We start from the raw sequence: 17751 nt of genomic DNA on the forward strand, positions 1-17751 counted from the left end.
CACATACACATACTGTACATAATATTACTTATGACCAGTTGACAGATCTGCATCACATGTGAACAGAAGCAGTGTGCTTTTGTGTCTGACACTTCCCCTGGTGGTTTCACACATGTTCACGTGCATGTGCACATGCACATACACAACTTCCTCTGCTTAGATTCTAAATGTAATGTATTGTTTTTATACTGTGTGTGTGTGTGGTTGCTAAGTCTAGTGTAAATGCAGCCAGCCAGGCAGCACTGATACAACTGTGAGAGCAGAGATAAAGCCGGCTTTGTGTCCAACTCAGGATCTCAGGCACACAGTGGCTGAAATGGCACACAGCCATTGTCACAGGTTCACTGCGGTCATGGACACACACACACACACACAGAGTAAGAGTTGGCAAACCAGCACTGGTTGGAACCACAGATATTAAAGGTGCTATTGCAACACACTGTTTAACATCAGTGAATCCCTGCCATATTATTCTGGTATATCAGTATAATTACTGTAAACAAATAAGGCCATCTGTCCAGAAGGACCAGCAGGCTCTAATGACTTTATTTACATTGTGTGCCACTGGAGCTAAATGCACAGGAAATGTGCAGGATTGGAAGATAAAACACAAAGATGCTGAAGAAGAATGCTGCTCTATCAGTGAAATTCTTCTTTAATTAAAGTATTAAAGGAAACCAAACATGGAGGCACCTGCATTCACCTCTATAGCTGATCAATGCTTTGCCGTATCCACCACTTTGCCATTTGGCGCCGGGAAAGGAAGGAGCAGTGGGTGTTCCTTTGTTTTTAGGCATTCTCACTCTGACTCATATTCTCACTCCCTGTCTCAGACACCATGAATACAGTTTGCACACCTATATACAGTATGCCTGTGTGTGACCTTTCTCACACTTCCTGCTGCTAGCTGCAACTTGTACAGCGTCAAGCTGGAGCCTGCACCTGTAGAGAGAACAGGGGAAGGTGAGGTGCCAAGTTACAAACGCACCCAATGTCACGCCGTCCGTTCTGCTCCGCTGCCCACCTCCATACCTCTGTACACTGTCCTCTGCCCCCCCCCCCCGCATACCTCACTGTGCAAATCTATATGCACTGCTTTCTCTCAGTACCTGTTGTGTTCATTATTTCGAAATAAACAATGGGTTAAAATTGAATTTAGATTGGCAGGATTCACATTAAACTTTGTGCAAACATTTTGCTTCTATTGATCTGAAATCGCTGTGGAGGTCAAAGTACAGGCAAAATAAAACTTGTGCTAAACATCTATGTGCCAGACAGTAGCTTGCTAATATAGCAATGTTTACACATGAGGAGTCAGGTGTACTGATGGTGCACCATCTGGAAGGCTGTGTTGCGTCCGCACCATCCACTGACCCAGAAAACTGTGTCCTGGTTTGGATCCAGGATAGATGCACCGCATGCTGCATCACTGCACTATGCTAACAGGCGATCTGTATGTAGAGTGTATTGATAGATAGAAAGCCCAGTGTAGTAGGATGTCAGAGCAACGTAGGCCTCATGAGCTTGTTTACTGCACAGTTCCGCTCTTGAACCAACACTCTGTGTTCACTCTTATTCCCACATGCTCAGCGGCACCGCACAACCCAATACCGGGTTGACAACACTCCCTGCAGCTCAGAGTGGCACACACAATCAGCAAAGGGAATCTCTTTTATTCCCCAGAGAGGGAAGCAGTAGGGAGGTGAGCTGAGGATAGAGAGAACTCTGTGACCGTCTTTCTCACCACCACTGGCATGTGTACAGTGTGTGTTTACATACAGTGATTGCGTATATGTGTGGACAGCTGGTAGTTGTTTGTTTATATCTGAAGAGCTGTGGATTGGGAGAGGTGAAGCTAGCTTTTTTCCCTCCTCTACTTTGGCTTTCACCTTCCTACAGAAAACAGAGAGTGACAGAGCAGCAGAAAAAGAGGTCTGTAGTTGCCAAACTGGGCAACTGCATTTAATCCACCTAACAGAGAGGATAATGCATCCACATTCATTTTGTTATCCGTCACATTTTATCAACTGCAGTGCCAACACACACCCACAGAATAGGTTGACATACAATATTTATTTAGGTTCACAAAAATGATAAGTTAATTATCAGGTAGTCCACAAATATTGTGGGAATGGTCTCATACAGTCATACAAGGAGGGGGAGGGGGAGGGGGGGCGGACATACATGAGAAACCATTTAGGAACAGGCCCACCCAGAAACGCTCTGATTTAACCAAATAAAGTATGAAGCATGGAGGAAGGATGAACTCAAACATTAGTCTAAATAATAACAAGGAAGTTGTTTATTATTATCATTATTATTATTAATCATCATCATATGTTTAATCTTTAGAAACAAAATTGACCCTCTGTTATTCAAAATATTTCTTTTTTGCTCTCTCTCCTTTCATGAATGTAAAAAATAATCCGAACAGGATGAAGTAAAAACGGGGCACACCCTGCATTTTAAATATTGCCATATAACCAGGGTCATCCCTGATCTGTTCCTCAGCAGTATCAATAAACCAAGGACAGGTCAAAACCTAAAATGTTGTTAAAAACCCCTCCACAGTACAATGAGGGTAGAAATACAGTATGTACTGTATATGTGTAGTCTGTAGTGTCCCCGAAGAGCCCGAGGTGGGCTTCCTGAAGCTGTCTCACATGCTTTCTTTGATTCCTCCTACCAAAGACACTTTGTCCAATTCTGACTTTACAGCGCAACATCTATTGCATTTCTATTGATTCCACCCACGGCTTTATGTTCACCCCCTCCCAGAATCATCTCAACCTCATGTATGTTTGCTACAAAAGATGTTACACATTATGAACACATCATGCAAAGTGGCAATTCTGTTTACAAAGATGGAGTAGTCGTGTTTTGTTGTTTTTTTTTTTTTAAATCGATTTTAGCTGCTTTGATTCTTGTTTTCAAAAAATTATCACCCCCCCCCCCAACACTTTCAAAGCCACTGCCCTTAACCTTTCAAATAAATCAGAACAATTACCATTATAAATGATATTATATCCATGATTTCACTTTTTTCTCTTGTAATAACCCAAATCTCTGAGTCCAGGTTTAAAACTGTTTCAGGAAAAGCCTTTGCAGCAAGGATCAGTTAGCATAAACCAGAGTGGCTGCTGCCTTTAAGAAACAAAAAAACCTTTAAAAACATGTCCTGCGTCGGCAACAGTTGGTTTAAGAAGAATCCCTGATTGGCTGAAAGAAGTCAGGTGACCACCAGGTGAGGTAAGAAAAGCCCCACCTTTGACGATGGGGATGACAGTATGGAGGTGTTTCCTCTAAACCCTAATATGTGTGTGTGTGTGTGTGTGAGTTTGAATATATTTTTCTATGTGTGTGTGTCTGTGTGTATACATTTATTGATTACAAACTGACCACCGCTCACATGCGTCCACACTCACACTCAAGTGCGTGATGATTTTTAAGTCAATCTAAAACACTGCATTTCAAGTTCCTCTCTCCTCATGCAGCACAGACAGAAACACAGAACGCCAGTGGATAAAAAAACACACTGGCTGAAAAAAAGAGAAAATACTAAACAAAAAAAATTAAGTTTTGCTGCCTTGAATGTCCTTGAACATCACATAGAATCCTTGGGCGTGACATTTTTTTCATTTCTTGTTTTTTAGTTCAATAATATTTCTTTTTATCTATGCATTTACTTAGGAAAAACTAACAAAGATTTCAGTTGCTCTCTTATTATTGTGTGCGTATTTTTTTTCTATTTTTGTATTGACATTTGCATTGGTTTTTCTCCTCTTCTTAAATTGTCCACGTTGAGTTTTTCTTGGTTTGCGTAGATTCTGTCTCTATCCGTATCATCCGTTTCTTGGGAACCCAAACCCATTTCTACCCATTAACACCTCCCTCCCCTTCCCACATTCATCCCCGTTTTCCCCACCTGCCCTCCCCCAGAATAAAGGTGGAGGGGGGTGATTATCAGTCCTGTGTGGCCCTTCATCTCTCTGCCTCCATGGCTACACTAGCCTTCTGCTCGGCGCCTGCATGCGGGTTCACTCCTGTGGGCCAGGCGGGGCAGGGCTGTGTGGGGGGCTGCCCCTGAGTCCAGAGTCCTTGTGGAGGTTGCGGCACATTAGGTACATTTGGTGAGACCCCCCAGCCGCCAACCTGTGGGGGAGGTGGTGAGGTGGCCATGGAGGCTGCCATGGGGCTGCCGCTGCTGCTGTTGAAGCTCTCGGATGCCTTCAGCCGGGAGAACATGGTCAGCGCATCTGGGAAGTTGGGGGGCGTCGCTGGTGTGTTGGCTGGGGTACACATCTGAAAATAAGGGGAGAAAAAGCAGCACTTAAAGTTTGTCAAATACAGGATGCCCTAAAGGCATCATCAGTGAGGTGATAGGAGGCTTTAAGCATTAGGTAACAAGTTATTCACTTTTATAATTATTACAGATTTACCTTCTGCACTGTAGCTTTTTCACACCATAAAATGAAACTCATTGATTAAAGAAACAAGTGTCAGGTTTGTCAATGATGTATAACTGGTCTGCACTGTGGTTTTCCTGTCTGCTGAGAGAGTGAACTGCAACTTGTCTTGTGACTGCACCACTTCTGTTTTATTGAGGCAACTATTGGTGGAGAAATTGGTATTTCCTGCTTGTGTTTAATGGATTTGTCACTGTGAAACCAACAAGATGTTTTCCCTTTTTTATTAAAACACTGCTGTGGCAAGCTCATCATTCTCCAGTGTAAATGTACTGAAACAGCAGGGTCCTGTTTTGTTGTAACATGAAATGTGTACGGCAGATTTTCTTGTGAAGGGGGCAGGCTGTTTTGTTTAACTGAAGGGAACTTTAGGGGAATCCCAGCCACTCGTGGCTTCCTGCTAAGGGTCCTGATGATGACACTACAGCCCATTGTTTACATCCACTTCCTGTTTTATCTACAGTATGAAATCTAATCTATTTTTGGGGACCACAAAACCTGCTAAACTGGCTTTGAAACCAACTTACTAACGCAAAGTCTCAAATACTGTATCCCCTGAGCTTAGCCTCTTCTTTGTACCATCAGTGATACTGCTCAGCTGCCAGTGGAGTTGTTTCAGTACCTAACCCAAAGCACACACAATGCACTCGAGTGCCAAAGACAACAACGGAAGCTACCACCTTACAATGAACAGGCCATGTAAACAGCATGTTCGCCTGCTCAAAAATAGTAAGCATCATCATCCTCGCCAACACAGCTCTTCACACACACTGCTCTATGCCCTGCTTCCTCCTCTATGTCCCTGTCCATTTGTGACCAGGAAAACAACAACCTACTGTATTCCACAGGGAAGCAAAGGTGGAGCTAAATCACCAGGCCTCAACAATGGAAAAAAAAATCAGACTGGCAGTCCTAAAGACTGGAATTATGTAACATCTAAAATTGAGTAAATCTTAAAAGCTGTCACCTGACAATTACAATTTAAGCATCAGATTTTTCTATAATAAACACCCAAATAACATTCCAGAATAGACAGTCACATCCTCCATGAATCAGCTATGAGGAACAGCAGCTGCAGTTACACATGGATATCAGACAAAAAAATGTTAACATGCTGAAGAGGGGGGAAAGAAGCTGGAAAACAACATTCCCTTTGCTGACAACCAGAACTCAGGCTGACCCGTGGTATCTAATCTATCCTTGGCTCCATCACCCAGGATGAGCAGACTGTGACACACAGTCTTAACACACAAGCAACCAACAGAAAAAAGCACAACAGTGGCAGGAACACCACTCCTCCCTCAGGGTTGTAATCAAACCACCTTGCCCCCTAAAAGTGCTGCGGCATGCAGGTTAGTCCTGCAGTCTGGGGCCGGGCTGGACCAAGCCAGAGGTTCTGAGAGAGGCACGCTGTTATGAAAGGTGAGCGTGTCCACTGTGCACTCTGACAGGAAACGCTGGCTCATGTCTCTGAGGCCGCTTCCTGCAGTAAAAAGACACCCTGGAATGCTGAAGTGACCCCTATGATCCTTCCTGTTCTTGGCGGGCAGTGGTGGAGGCACTGTGATTATTTCTTGTGATGAGTTTGTGAACTCTTGTGGAAAACAATAGATGACGCCTGCTGCCCGGGGAATGAAAAATGAAGACAAAAACGCTGAGACATGACCTTTAGGCTTGTCCGCAGTGGCCTTTACATTGTACTTATTCATAATGCAGTCACAGATAAGAAGGCACAAACATACACCTGTGTTCAGATTGCTTTTGTCCTATCTTTAACAGAAGTTCAAAAAAACAGTAGAGGAGGGCCGACGACTACATTCAATGCATTGTCTGTGCAGAAGACCTGGGACAGACACAGAGATGCAGACAGTATCGACCTGCAAGGACAAGGATCTGGTTTAAAAGCACACCGGCTCTTCTCTGCCAGGATGTCTGAATTTGGATCTGACTGCTTATCAGACACTTTCACACTGAAAAAGCCTCCTGTCAGTATCACTGTTGTTACAGTGGGACCGACTTGTATAAAAAGACACTAAAACACATAAGACTCAACAATAGTGTTGTTATAGAGTATTTTCTAAATGTACTCTCCCATACAACAAGTGTCTCGTTTTAAAGAGTACTGTATAGAGCACAAGACCATTGGGACCTGTCACAGAAAAAAAACTCACACATCCTACACAGAGATTACAAAGCAGGGGTCTGGTGCAGCATACTGAGGAAGCAGGTTACTGTGTGTTTTCTCTCTGTATGTATTAAGCAGCCTAGTAGCAGATTAACTCTAGCTGCACTGACGCAAGGACAGAAAAACACTACAGAAGCTGCTGAGACCAGTATGAGCAGCCTGGGGTCCAAATCCAATTGGCTCTCAGACAACTGACAGGCACATGGGCTGCAATAAAATGGTGGATATTTCATTTGAGAAAAAGGTATCAGTGGCTCAGTTATGAATTTAGGTGAAAGCAAAATATTTTATTATTTGATAAAGGTTGAAAGACTGAGTTAAGTGAAAGGGTGGAAAACCTCTTTTAAGATTGAGGTTACTGTGACACAATGAATTGTCTACATCTGGTAACAGAGCTCAGTCCACCCAAACAAACTGCAACCTGGAGGCACTACCATTTGGCAATAACCCTAACTCACATTCAAAGCCGCACAGAAAAATCCCTCATATGTGAAAGCAACCAATGTTTAGAAACACAAGAAGATGTTACTATTGTGCTAAGGTGAAGACCTTTCAGGAGGCAGACTTTGTGTAAGTGAATGTAGCAGCGTATACAACACAGAGGTCTGAAGATATACAGATGGAGAGGCAGGGGAATAACAGACAGCGAGGAGCAGTTTGTGTTCAAAACACAGCCAACAGAGAGGGGTTGCCATGGGGACGGTTGTTATAAGGAAGAACTACAGATCTCCTGTTGACGGGATGGGGCTGAGGCAGGACTGACTCTGTGGTCAGAGTGGCTCAGCCCTGTCCACCCTCTCTTTAAGTCTGTTTGCTGAGTCTAGCATGAGGAACGCACGGCTGACTGGCAGAGACCACACTAAACATGCCTGGCCTGAGCCTGCGGTGAGGCTCTGTAAATCTTTAACACTCCTCCATTTGTGTACATACATATATACAGTATGTGTGTGTTTGTCCACAAACACAGATGAGCTGAGGTTATTTTGAGAAATATCGAGTGTGTATGTGTGTTTGTGACAGACAGGCTGAAAGATAGGCTCTGTATCTTCTTCTAAAGGAGCAGAGGGTCGAGTTACATCTCATGACCCCAGCTGACCTCTCCCATGTAACGTTTACCTCAGTACTTCCACCGTACACCTCCTCCTCCTCTCTCATTCAGTCTCTCTTGGGTTTTCTTTCCCACTGTCAGAGGAATTTTAAGCCAAAATTTGGAATGAATGAAATGTGATCTGCTTGTTTCCATGCATTTTGCTGAAGCAAATTAACAGACCATGAGTTTTCTTATTCTCAGCCATATTCTCTGCAGCAAACATTAGGACAGCATGAGCCCATGAAGTGTCTATTCCTCTCCCCTTATATCATTTTCTCGCTTCCCTCTTCCTGTCTTCCCCTCTCTCTCCCTTCTGTCTATGACTTGTTGCGTACAGTTCACACATTGTATGTCAGTTCTTGCAGCAAATGGAGCTGAGAGATCTGTGAGACACGAGAATCACAGCGAAACATGAGGGCTGACATCTCAATCCTCCATCACAGCCCACATTTACTGTGAGAATTGCATTTTCTGACTCCACTTGCTGTTCAATACGGGGAGTAGTGGTAGTAGTTCATCAATAGGATGCAGTGCTTTATGGATGACTCTTTGAACAACTGCTGCTGTTGTAAATGTAATTCCGCATTCCTTTTCTTGATTTATGGCAGGGCACGCTGCAACCTCTGTTTAGGGGAGCACATTGTTCTTGATCAACCGTTTTAATAAAGTAAACTGGAGATATAAAACTGCAGTTGTAAATCAGAACAACCTCCTCTGGATGTGGTTTACATATAAAAAGCTAAAAAAAAAACACAAACAGAAAATAAGCTTACATGTTGTTTGGTGTTATATGTGTGGGATGATGCTCAGGTCCCAGAATCAGGTCTGGACTAGTCTTCATTAACGTCACAGATGTTTGGAGGAGTTTATATAGGAGTTTGTGCAATATGATGATGCAACCTTAGCAACTAACAATTCCCAAAAGCATGTTTTATGGATAATATTCTCTGATATAAAGCCAGTAATAACAACATGATATGAAATGTCTCTTTAATATATCAAATTACTGGCACGGTGTACAGAAATTGTGTTGAGTTAAGGTTACTGGAACAGAAACTGGAAGAATCAACTGTAACATGCTTCCCAAATCTCTAACCTCAAGCAATGACGGCTTACCAAAACTATGTCTAATCAACAAAGTACTTGTAAGACCATGTTACATTGAAATGCTGATTTACTTGGAGCAAGATAAACATTTCCATTTATAGGTTGTACAGAAGAAACACTGTAGATGTTACAATAGATTAAACCAAAGAAATAATAAAGCAGAACAGGCTCAATTGGAAATTGATGTACCAGTGCATGATTCTGCCTGCCTGTTACATGTTTTAATAGGGAGTGTTCTTACAGTGTGTATGTAGCCTAACACTGTTTTTGTTTTAAAACTGCAGCTCTGTAGTTCTGTCTTAAAATGGGACATTTTAAACTCTATTTCCGCTGCTTTAATGCTAAATTAAATCTGAGACCAAATTAAATAAGCAACAAAGTAAATAAGGCTAAAAAAGTAGTACTCTGTTCTGTGTTTATGGAAATGTCGTGTTATTTATTAATAAGATGTATAACAATTTTGCAAATTTACGGTTTGAACAGAAGATCTGACCTGAAGGAATCTTATGAAACCACTGATAACACAAAACTAAAACAAACAAAACATCTACGCACGCGATATGCTGCTGATAATTCATAATTCCATCTGCCCTCTCAAAGAGGCGCAGGGTAAACTACCATTTCTTAACGCATGTATTAGAAGTTCAGCATGACCTAAAAGTCACAACATAAACACAGTTGCATCAGACTAAACCAGAAAAGCAGCTTGCTGGTCTGTGTATCTTATACCATTGCACAGCTTATCAACAAAGAGGTGACAGTCTGGTTTTATCAGAAGTATATGTTTTTTCCCCAAACTAAAGGAAACTGACAGGTGCTGCTGAATGTTTCAAGTGACCATCGCCTCCCCTTCTCACCCATGACCCCTCACCCAGTGTCTGACAGCTGACTCCAGTGTGTGGGTTCATAGTGTATACATGCTGCTGGATTTGGCCCAAGAACAACTCTGTTGATCATTGATTAGCCTGTGCTCTGAGTGTATTGTAACACTGTAAATATAGGAAGTATAATAAAGAAAGAAAAACAAAAAAGGCAGAAGCCACTGCAGACAGAAAAAAAATATAGAAACAGAAAGAAAGGGGACACATAGAAGACAGGAGAACTGGGACTGACCAGCATGTGTTCTGTTTCACCAACTGCGCACACTGCACTGCTCACAACGGGCTAACAATAGGTGTTCAGTGGCCCACTCATATCTAGAAAAAGGAGTTTGGCCTGTAGACTGGTAACAGGCTGGCAAAAGAAACTACTAGGTCAAAGGTCATCCTGAGGGAGAACAAAACACGATTACACACAGGCACAGCTTGCCAAAAGATATCTTTGTTAGGGCTTTGTTGCAGATATACAAATCTTCCACCTTAGCGTTTCCTCATGCGTGTGTCCATAATGTTTGTTCACAATGTTGGCAAACATTTTATACCTTCAATATAGTCATTTGAGTCCTACTTTGGAACTTACCAACCTGGTCAGACTATTTTTTTTTCAACTTTGGACTCCTAAATCAGAGCAAGCTTGAAAGTTAGTACTATAAATACTTTAGCCCTCTGTGTAGAAAAGAGGAATCTCTGAAGTGAACCACACTGCAATTATAAATTTAACTGAAGAGAACAGCTATGAAAGAAGAGGCTAGAAGGGATAATGAAAAAGATCATGCATGTGAGTCAGGAAAGCAGGAAAAAGGATGGACATATCCAGGAATGGTGACAGAGCATGAATAGTTGGACTAACAGGCCACAGCATGGAAAAAAACTGACCAGATCCTGTCAGTGCTGCAGCTAAGTTAAGAAAACAGGCCAGGAACAATGTGGCGACAATGCCTTTATGCCACAAAAAAGGTTCCCACGTGCTGCTTGTGATTCCTTAGCCAAACGCATAACCCTGTGTATGTCTGTAAGTGCACTCTGTGACTCCAAGTATCAGTGTGAAACCTAATCTAACTCCACTGGTCATAAACACATCTGGTCCTCACAGTCATCCCACATGGATTGCCATTCCCTGAGCCCCTTGAGCCAAAGTTCCTGTGTGTGTGTGCGTGTGTGTGTGTGTCTATGTCTGTGCGCATGCCTTTGTGTGTGTGGTTTGGGGTTCTGGGAAGCTGTGCTCCTGGAAACATGCAGGGCAACATGCTGGAACATGCAGAGTGCAGGCCAAGCCTCTTCAGATGTGGTTAACTGCTTGGCATAGCCGTATGACAGACGGGTACAGGCTCACACACACAGAGATACCCAGACACAGATGCATTGCCCACCCATTAACAACATTAACAGCTCTAGACATGATTAACTCTGAAATCTGAGAGACTGCTACATGCCAGCCCCTGGGATTACAATGCGCACACACACACTTGGAATCACAAACACAGGGGAGAAAATAAACTGGATCATACCTAATTCTGCACTTAACAAATGTCTGTAACTGATGTGTGCAGCGGGACAGAGGACAGCTTGTTTCAATAGTGGCAGAGACACAAAGCAGCTCTGTGTTAACTGAGTTATTGTATCTTCCACCCAAATACCTGACATTGCCCTGCTATTAGCCTATTTCAGTCTATACAAGCCAAACACCCTCCCTTGCCTGTTTTCATTGATTCCTCGCTTGCCTTTAACAAACAAACCTTTGCAAGCTTTAGTTAGAATTCTGCAATCTCTTGCAGCATGATAATAAATTAATAAAGGTGAAGACACTAGATAGAAATAGGAGCAGACAGTCATCCATGTTGTCACATCATGATTTATGAAGGTAATTACACCCCTGCTCTTCTGCATCAGTGCACCACAACACTTTTCAAAGTTGACATGTTCAATGGATGAGAAACATCAGGATTTCTAAAAATCCCTTTTTATGCCACACCCAAACACCAAAACCAAGTGTTTGTAGTTACCAAAAACACCCCCTCAAACATACACACAAAGAGAAAACCCGGATTTCTCCTGCTGGGCGTTCTTATTTCCAGGAAACAGCCTTTAAACAGCTTCACACCTACTTTTATCACTGCCCAGCAGTACCCTATGTAATTCTTCTACGTCACTCTACCCAGAATGACAGACAAAGCTGAACATTGCCCTTCATAAATTCTGTTTCATTGACCGTGATGTGTGTGACATTTGATAATGTGATAACAACTACACAGTTGTTTATGTCACCGAGTGTGTGTGAAGTAAGTAGATAGGCCATGGTTTTTGTTTAGCTTAATGAGCTCATTTAAACAGAAAGAAAAGGGTAAATGTTGTCAATGTACACAAAAGCACGACAGAGTAAGAACAAAGACTAGCTATAAAGTGACAGGATATGAAAAAGAGAATGTAAAATGTTTCTTGAGCAGAGTATTTTCATTATGCGGACATACTAAAGACAACATACTTTTCAACACCACAGCCCCATTTTTACTGCTGCCACACCAGGGCCTCCCTGGATTTGCTTTAACGCCCATAATTCTGAGAGAAATTAAACACATGTAAACCAGGCTTTGTGGCTCAGTTAGTACTGCTTCCCAGCTTATTCACATGATGGAGTCACATGTTCCCAGACAGCAGTGGAAGTCATCTAGCTGGGCTACTTCCTTGTCTGTGGTCACATGAGGTTTCATTCACTTTATTGTGGCAGTACCATGCCTCACATGGAGAAATATCGTTCATGGAAACAATGAAACTTTAGTGACCACACAGTTAGTTATTAGTGTTTTTCTTTCTAAATTAAAACAGATGTGTCTGTCATTTAATTTTTAATTCATTCAAAATAAGCCTTAAAATAAACTTGAAGCAAAAAGGCAGTGGCAAAACAAATGTGTGCAATATTTGATAAGAAGAATTAGCATCCAACAGCCAGAAGCTGCAGACATACAGCCCAGAGAACACACCTTCTAAGTGTGAGCGGACATGCCAATACATTGCTCTGAGGTTGCTAACCACTCTCACAAGGATGCTAACAACAGAATGACATGGTTGTGCAATTCTCTAACAAGAGAAAACAGCAACTGCAAACTGAATGTAGACCCTAAAATTCTGCGTCTGTAACAGAGCAGTGAGAGAGCTATGAACAGTGAGAGGGCATTAAGTAAAAAAAGAACCAGAATGCAGAATTTGTAGTTACACTGGCCTCCTTTTTTTTACAGTGAAAGGATCCATTTTGGGTCAGTGCGAGCCTTGCATCCTGTAGGAATGTGTTGTGGTTGGGTTGCAGTGTTTGTATGGGCAGAGTGTGTGTAGACAAGAAAACTGGGAGAGGACAGGGAGGGATTACAAAAAAAAGAGCAAGGAAAAAGAAGCAGGTTCAACTACGATTCATCATGAATGTTAGCTTTGATGACTTCATTCAAAAACACATTGATAAATGTACAATCTGTTCAGAAATTTAAACTTTGCAGAACATGTCTGTGTAAATCGGAGATCTTTTACATCATGTGCCAAATCACAGGCACTCCCAGGAGCATAAGAATGCCAGTAAAAAGGAAATTATAATGAAAAGAGATTTAACTAAATCCTCCAGCATTAAACAAGACTGTACTGGTGAGTGGACCAACTAACCCAGCTACTTGATATTTGATACTAAACCACTGACATAAATGCAAAGGTGATTGATTACAAAAGCACTGGTACACAAAATCAGCTTTGACATAGCTTATGAACAGCCAACCTACTCATAGCCTTATGAGCTCATCTCTGTTTAGAAGTAAAATGTGTTTCTTAAACAAAAGCACTTTTGAATCTGAGATTATTTCTATTTTGTGTGGCCAAATTTAGATAGGAAAATGGTTTGCAAGGCTGCATATAGGCTCAAAAACAATAGCAAAAAAAAAGAAAAGTATCTGTAAACTAGCTGACCTACATGACATCCTAGCATGCCATGCTGCCAAGAACTCTATGTCTTCAGGATATCTGGGGTTGTTGGGTTAGGGGTAAGGCTTGCAGCCAAAATAGCAATCTCAAGGATGAGTTCAGTTTGTGTTGCAACACAAAACATTGATGTTGGTTTTACAACAGTAATATAGTTTCATGGGAATTAAACTGAGGCAGAGTAGAGAGAGTGAGGGAGTTAAGAGTGAGAGCGGGAGCAAAGTGGATTAGATTTGTATACCATCGCACACGGTGGCCTGATAAGCTGCAGGAAGGTTGGACACGCTGCCCTACTGTAGTACTGTTGTGACTCACACAAGACACCCACATTGTGCATGCACAAAATACAAACACATGCAAGGACAAACAAACACACACATGCGAATAAAAGACGAATGTGAAGATGGTGACATCTATTATAATAACACCATGAATGCATGTAGGTGTTCGTACTTTCATTAGAAGTCTATGCTGCACACTCGGCCCCCATTTTGCAGAAAGGACAGAACAGGACAGGTCTTGCCAAACTGTTTACTCTCCAAATGAAACTGAGACATTTTATGAGCTAAATGGAGGTCTGCTGTGCTGTTATTTACTGATCCGATGATAAAAGAGACCTGCCTTTCTTCTTAATAAATGCTCAGTTTGAGCAATTTCTATTCTGACTTGCAATATTGCACTACTCTAAAGACATAGTGTAAGTGCACACGCACGGATACAATGCAATAAAAATCAAATACTCTTTTATCCCTCTCCTCCTCCAGAAATACTAAAATGCTTTACAGTTTGCTGACTGCGTGCCAAGCCAACAAACACAAAACAATGTAAAAATACAACAATCTACATTTTTGTTCATAAATCCCCTCACATCCATGTCTTGTCTGTGGGCAGCTGTTCATGGATGCTGCTATGCATCCAGCTGCAAACAGAGGGTTGTGTGCTGCCAAAGACAGCTGCTGCTAAAAGTCCAAATACTGCTTGTGTTTCATAATGTTTAACCTCTGACCATGTCTGTGTGTGCAGTCTCCTACAGTAAAAACATGTTCCAGCTCACTCCGCTCTCATTTGTCTCCTCCTATAAGTCCCCAGTGTGTGTCGTGTTAGGGGCAGTAACAACCCAATCAGCAAAACACAGCCTCAGATTAATGCAGCAGCACCAGGGTCTGTTTGTGTGGCAGCTGTCCTCTTCCTGGAAAGAGACTTTTTTTTTTACTCCCTTCATGCACCTCCTTTCATACACTGAAAAAAGAGGAATTTCATACATCCACATCTTGCATTCTTCCTGTTTCTCCCATTCTGCACACACACACCCTCCCTCTCTCTCTTTCGCTGTGGCTGCTGCTGCTGCATGCCTGCCAGTGTGTTTATTTCTGGAAGCTCACAACATGGCCGACATGTGCTTTGTTATTGTTATTACAACATCACATCTCTCGGCCTATAAGGGCTCTTCATCGGCCCCCTCATCCCACCCAAAAACAAGACGGTAGCCTTAAAGAAATACTAGCTTAAAATGATCTTTGGTGTCATTTTATAAATAGAAGAAACATCAAGTAAAACGTGTCATCGCCCTCCTCTTCTCCTTACACTCACCATTTGATGATGATGATGGCCATATGGAATATTTGTTTCTTGAAAAAAGGCACTGAGGGCAGTCTAGGGTAAAACAGAAAATAAATGTTACATCATTTTTCGTGTGTGTCAGTCAGGGGCTTTGTGTGGACTATTTTATACTGTAGGCTGTAAAACAATACAACGAGCCTACTGCGAAGAAAAAATAGAAGTACTAGCTTAACGTATAAGCGGCTCAGCAGACTAAACAATAATGTACCGTTTGTAGGCTAGTCGATACAACAGGCGGTCATCTTCATTGCGTAATAGTACCCTGGCCTCGCCTGTACACTGCTGTCATGTGTCGGGATTATAGTATTTAATCTAGAGTGGACTCTAATTGGATATGCTAGCTGTTGCCGTCATTGTATGCCCCCTTAGTCGGCTAAAAGACACATATATTAACTTCAAATACAGCTGAAGTTCCACTACTTAAGTGGACCGACAGTAAAAATGAACAAATAGCCAACAATGCTTTGTTTTGTGTTGAACATTTTGGGGGAAAAAAGTGCCGAGAGGCAGACAGGCAACGCCAGTACAAACCTAGCAATAACATAAACAATAGCCATGTTAGCTAACGGTGAAGCCCTTATCTTGGTTTTTTCTTCCTCCTTTACCTCGAACTGCCAATGTGCCGCTTGCAAAAGCTGCTTCGCCTGGTCTGCCGCACAACCCGCCGTCAGGACGAACTGGTTAATCATGACTTGATGTTTGAGTTCATCCATTTTCGACGAAGCCCGTGTCCTACTCGCGGCGGCTGGCTCTAAGGCAGACTTTCGACCGTTTTTCCTCTCTTTCTTCACTCGAGTTGTATTCCGTTCCTCTGCCTCAGTCGTCCACCATTACAGCCGGTTGAGCAAACACAAATATTTACTGTAGGAGCGGTAGTGGAAGGAACACGGCGTGATTGACAGGAGGAAGCGACCAATCAAGTGTGAGCGTCGCCGGTGGGAGTTGTATGCTGCAAGCACAGGGTTGTGGGTCGGCGTGTGTTCAGTCGCCTGGCGTGGATTATTTTTAATATTTAGACACGCATTAACAGACAGTGGTTGATCACAGCAGATTCCCTTTCAAGCAGTGCACATTCGTGACATTAAAACGATTTAAAAATAGTCAAACAGCCGCTTGAAGAGTCGCGTAAAGGGTTTGTTTTGGACTACAAATCCCATGAGCACACGCTTTGTTTGTAAAGCTCGAGAAGGCAGAGTTTTTTGTGAATGACGGCCGCTCCTGTCCAATTCCCATGCGCGCTGTGTCACTATCTTGCCAAATATGGTAAACAAATCCACCATCGCCAATTACATCGCTCCGAGTTAAATTAGGGACAGCCGACAAACGTGGGTGCACACAGCGCGTCGTGTCTGCCGCTGCTTCTCACAATACTCGCTCTCTCTCTCTCTCTCTCTCTCTGTGTGTGTGTGTGTGTGTGTGTGTGTGTGTCCTATCAGTGCCGCAGCTTATCTGCACACCGGCCTGCGGCAGAACTACAACCTCTCACACCACCTCACACACAGTCCGTATTCATTGATGCGTTTCCCCTTTCAACGCTTTAATACATAACCATTAATGTAATGATGATAAATTAAACCATTGATATCCCATACTCAAATAGACTACTCATATTATTAGGGTCCTGTCAGCAAAGCCAATGTGCCTCTACAAACAGCAGTTTTAGTGCAGACTGTGCGTAAATGAACCCTCTGGTATCAACACATGCCGCTCAGAATTGTGGGTAAGTGCAAACTGTAAACATTCGTTATCAGTGGTGTTGTTTGATCCTGAGGATGCGTAAAAGATGGGAAACATCGACACCCTGTGGTCTTATGGAGTACAGCATCTGTGAGTGAAGTTAAGGTTCGACTTAAACTTTACAAAGTTACATTTATACATCACACAAAAACTTGTGTGGACGCATAGGCTATTTCATAACTCGTCTGACCTTAAATAATTTAACCTCAAATTGTCTTTTGGCTGTCGTGGTTTCATCTTTTAACAAACGGGGCAGCCTTCAGGAACTCTCACAGTTTTGCATCTAAATCCACAATCTTGAATTAAAACTTCTGTAAAGGTTAACTGTGCAATTAACAAGAAATAAATACTGATGTAATCTACTGCAGCCCAGTTGCTGCATGGTAGCTATGCCGTATGTGTGCTTAGGTCCTCCTGAAGGACCAGTGGGAAGCCAAGCAACAATAAGAGCAGCTGTACAAACATTTGCCTGTCTCAGAAGCCAGTTCTTTGTCAAGAACCTAAATAAACCTGGAAACATTTTAAAAATCAAGCCTCTTTGACAGGGTGCAACAGCTGGTCTCGAGTAACCAAGTGTTGCAGTGTACATTTTGTCATTATCCATCCTCTGTGCCCCACCAGAACTGGACACCACGTCCATTGCTGTGTTGATTAAAGTTGTTTGAGGAGGAAGAAAGATGGTTTGCTTCGGAAGACTGTAAGAAACATTTTCAG

At 42.4% G+C, this 17751-nt stretch overlaps 1 protein-coding gene across 1 annotated transcript; it reads right to left on the reverse strand.

The window, feature by feature from the left end:
- Nucleotides 1-2054: 2054 nt before the first annotated feature.
- ubald1a (UBA-like domain containing 1a) lies at nt 2055-16177 on the reverse strand. The gene is made up of 3 exons (XM_028430069.1): nt 15906-16177; nt 15271-15333; nt 2055-4302 (listed from the first exon to the last, which is right to left on the reverse strand). Exons 1-3 carry the CDS (start codon nt 16011-16013, stop codon nt 3982-3984), a joined length of 492 nt encoding a protein of 163 aa, XP_028285870.1. The 5' UTR covers nt 16014-16177; the 3' UTR covers nt 2055-3981.
- Between the last annotated feature and the right edge of the window lie 1574 nt (nt 16178-17751).

The sequence above is a fragment of the Parambassis ranga genome, chromosome 19 (assembly GCF_900634625.1).
Source record: "Parambassis ranga chromosome 19, fParRan2.1, whole genome shotgun sequence".
Lineage (NCBI taxonomy): Eukaryota > Metazoa > Chordata > Actinopteri > Ambassidae > Parambassis > Parambassis ranga.

Bases quoted from the DNA above. Each gene is read 5' to 3' on its own strand.
- ubald1a (XM_028430069.1), bottom strand. From the start codon at position 16,013: ATGGATGAACTCAAACATCAAGTCATGATTAACCAGTTCGTCCTGACG. The intron at 15,334-15,905 runs GTAAAGGAGGAA...GTTTTACCCTAG, and splicing joins CGGCACATTGGCAGTTCGAG to ACTGCCCTCAGTGCCTTTTT. The intron at 4,303-15,270 runs GTGAGTGTAAGG...CCTTATTTTCAG, and splicing joins GCCATCATCATCATCAAATG to ATGTGTACCCCAGCCAACAC.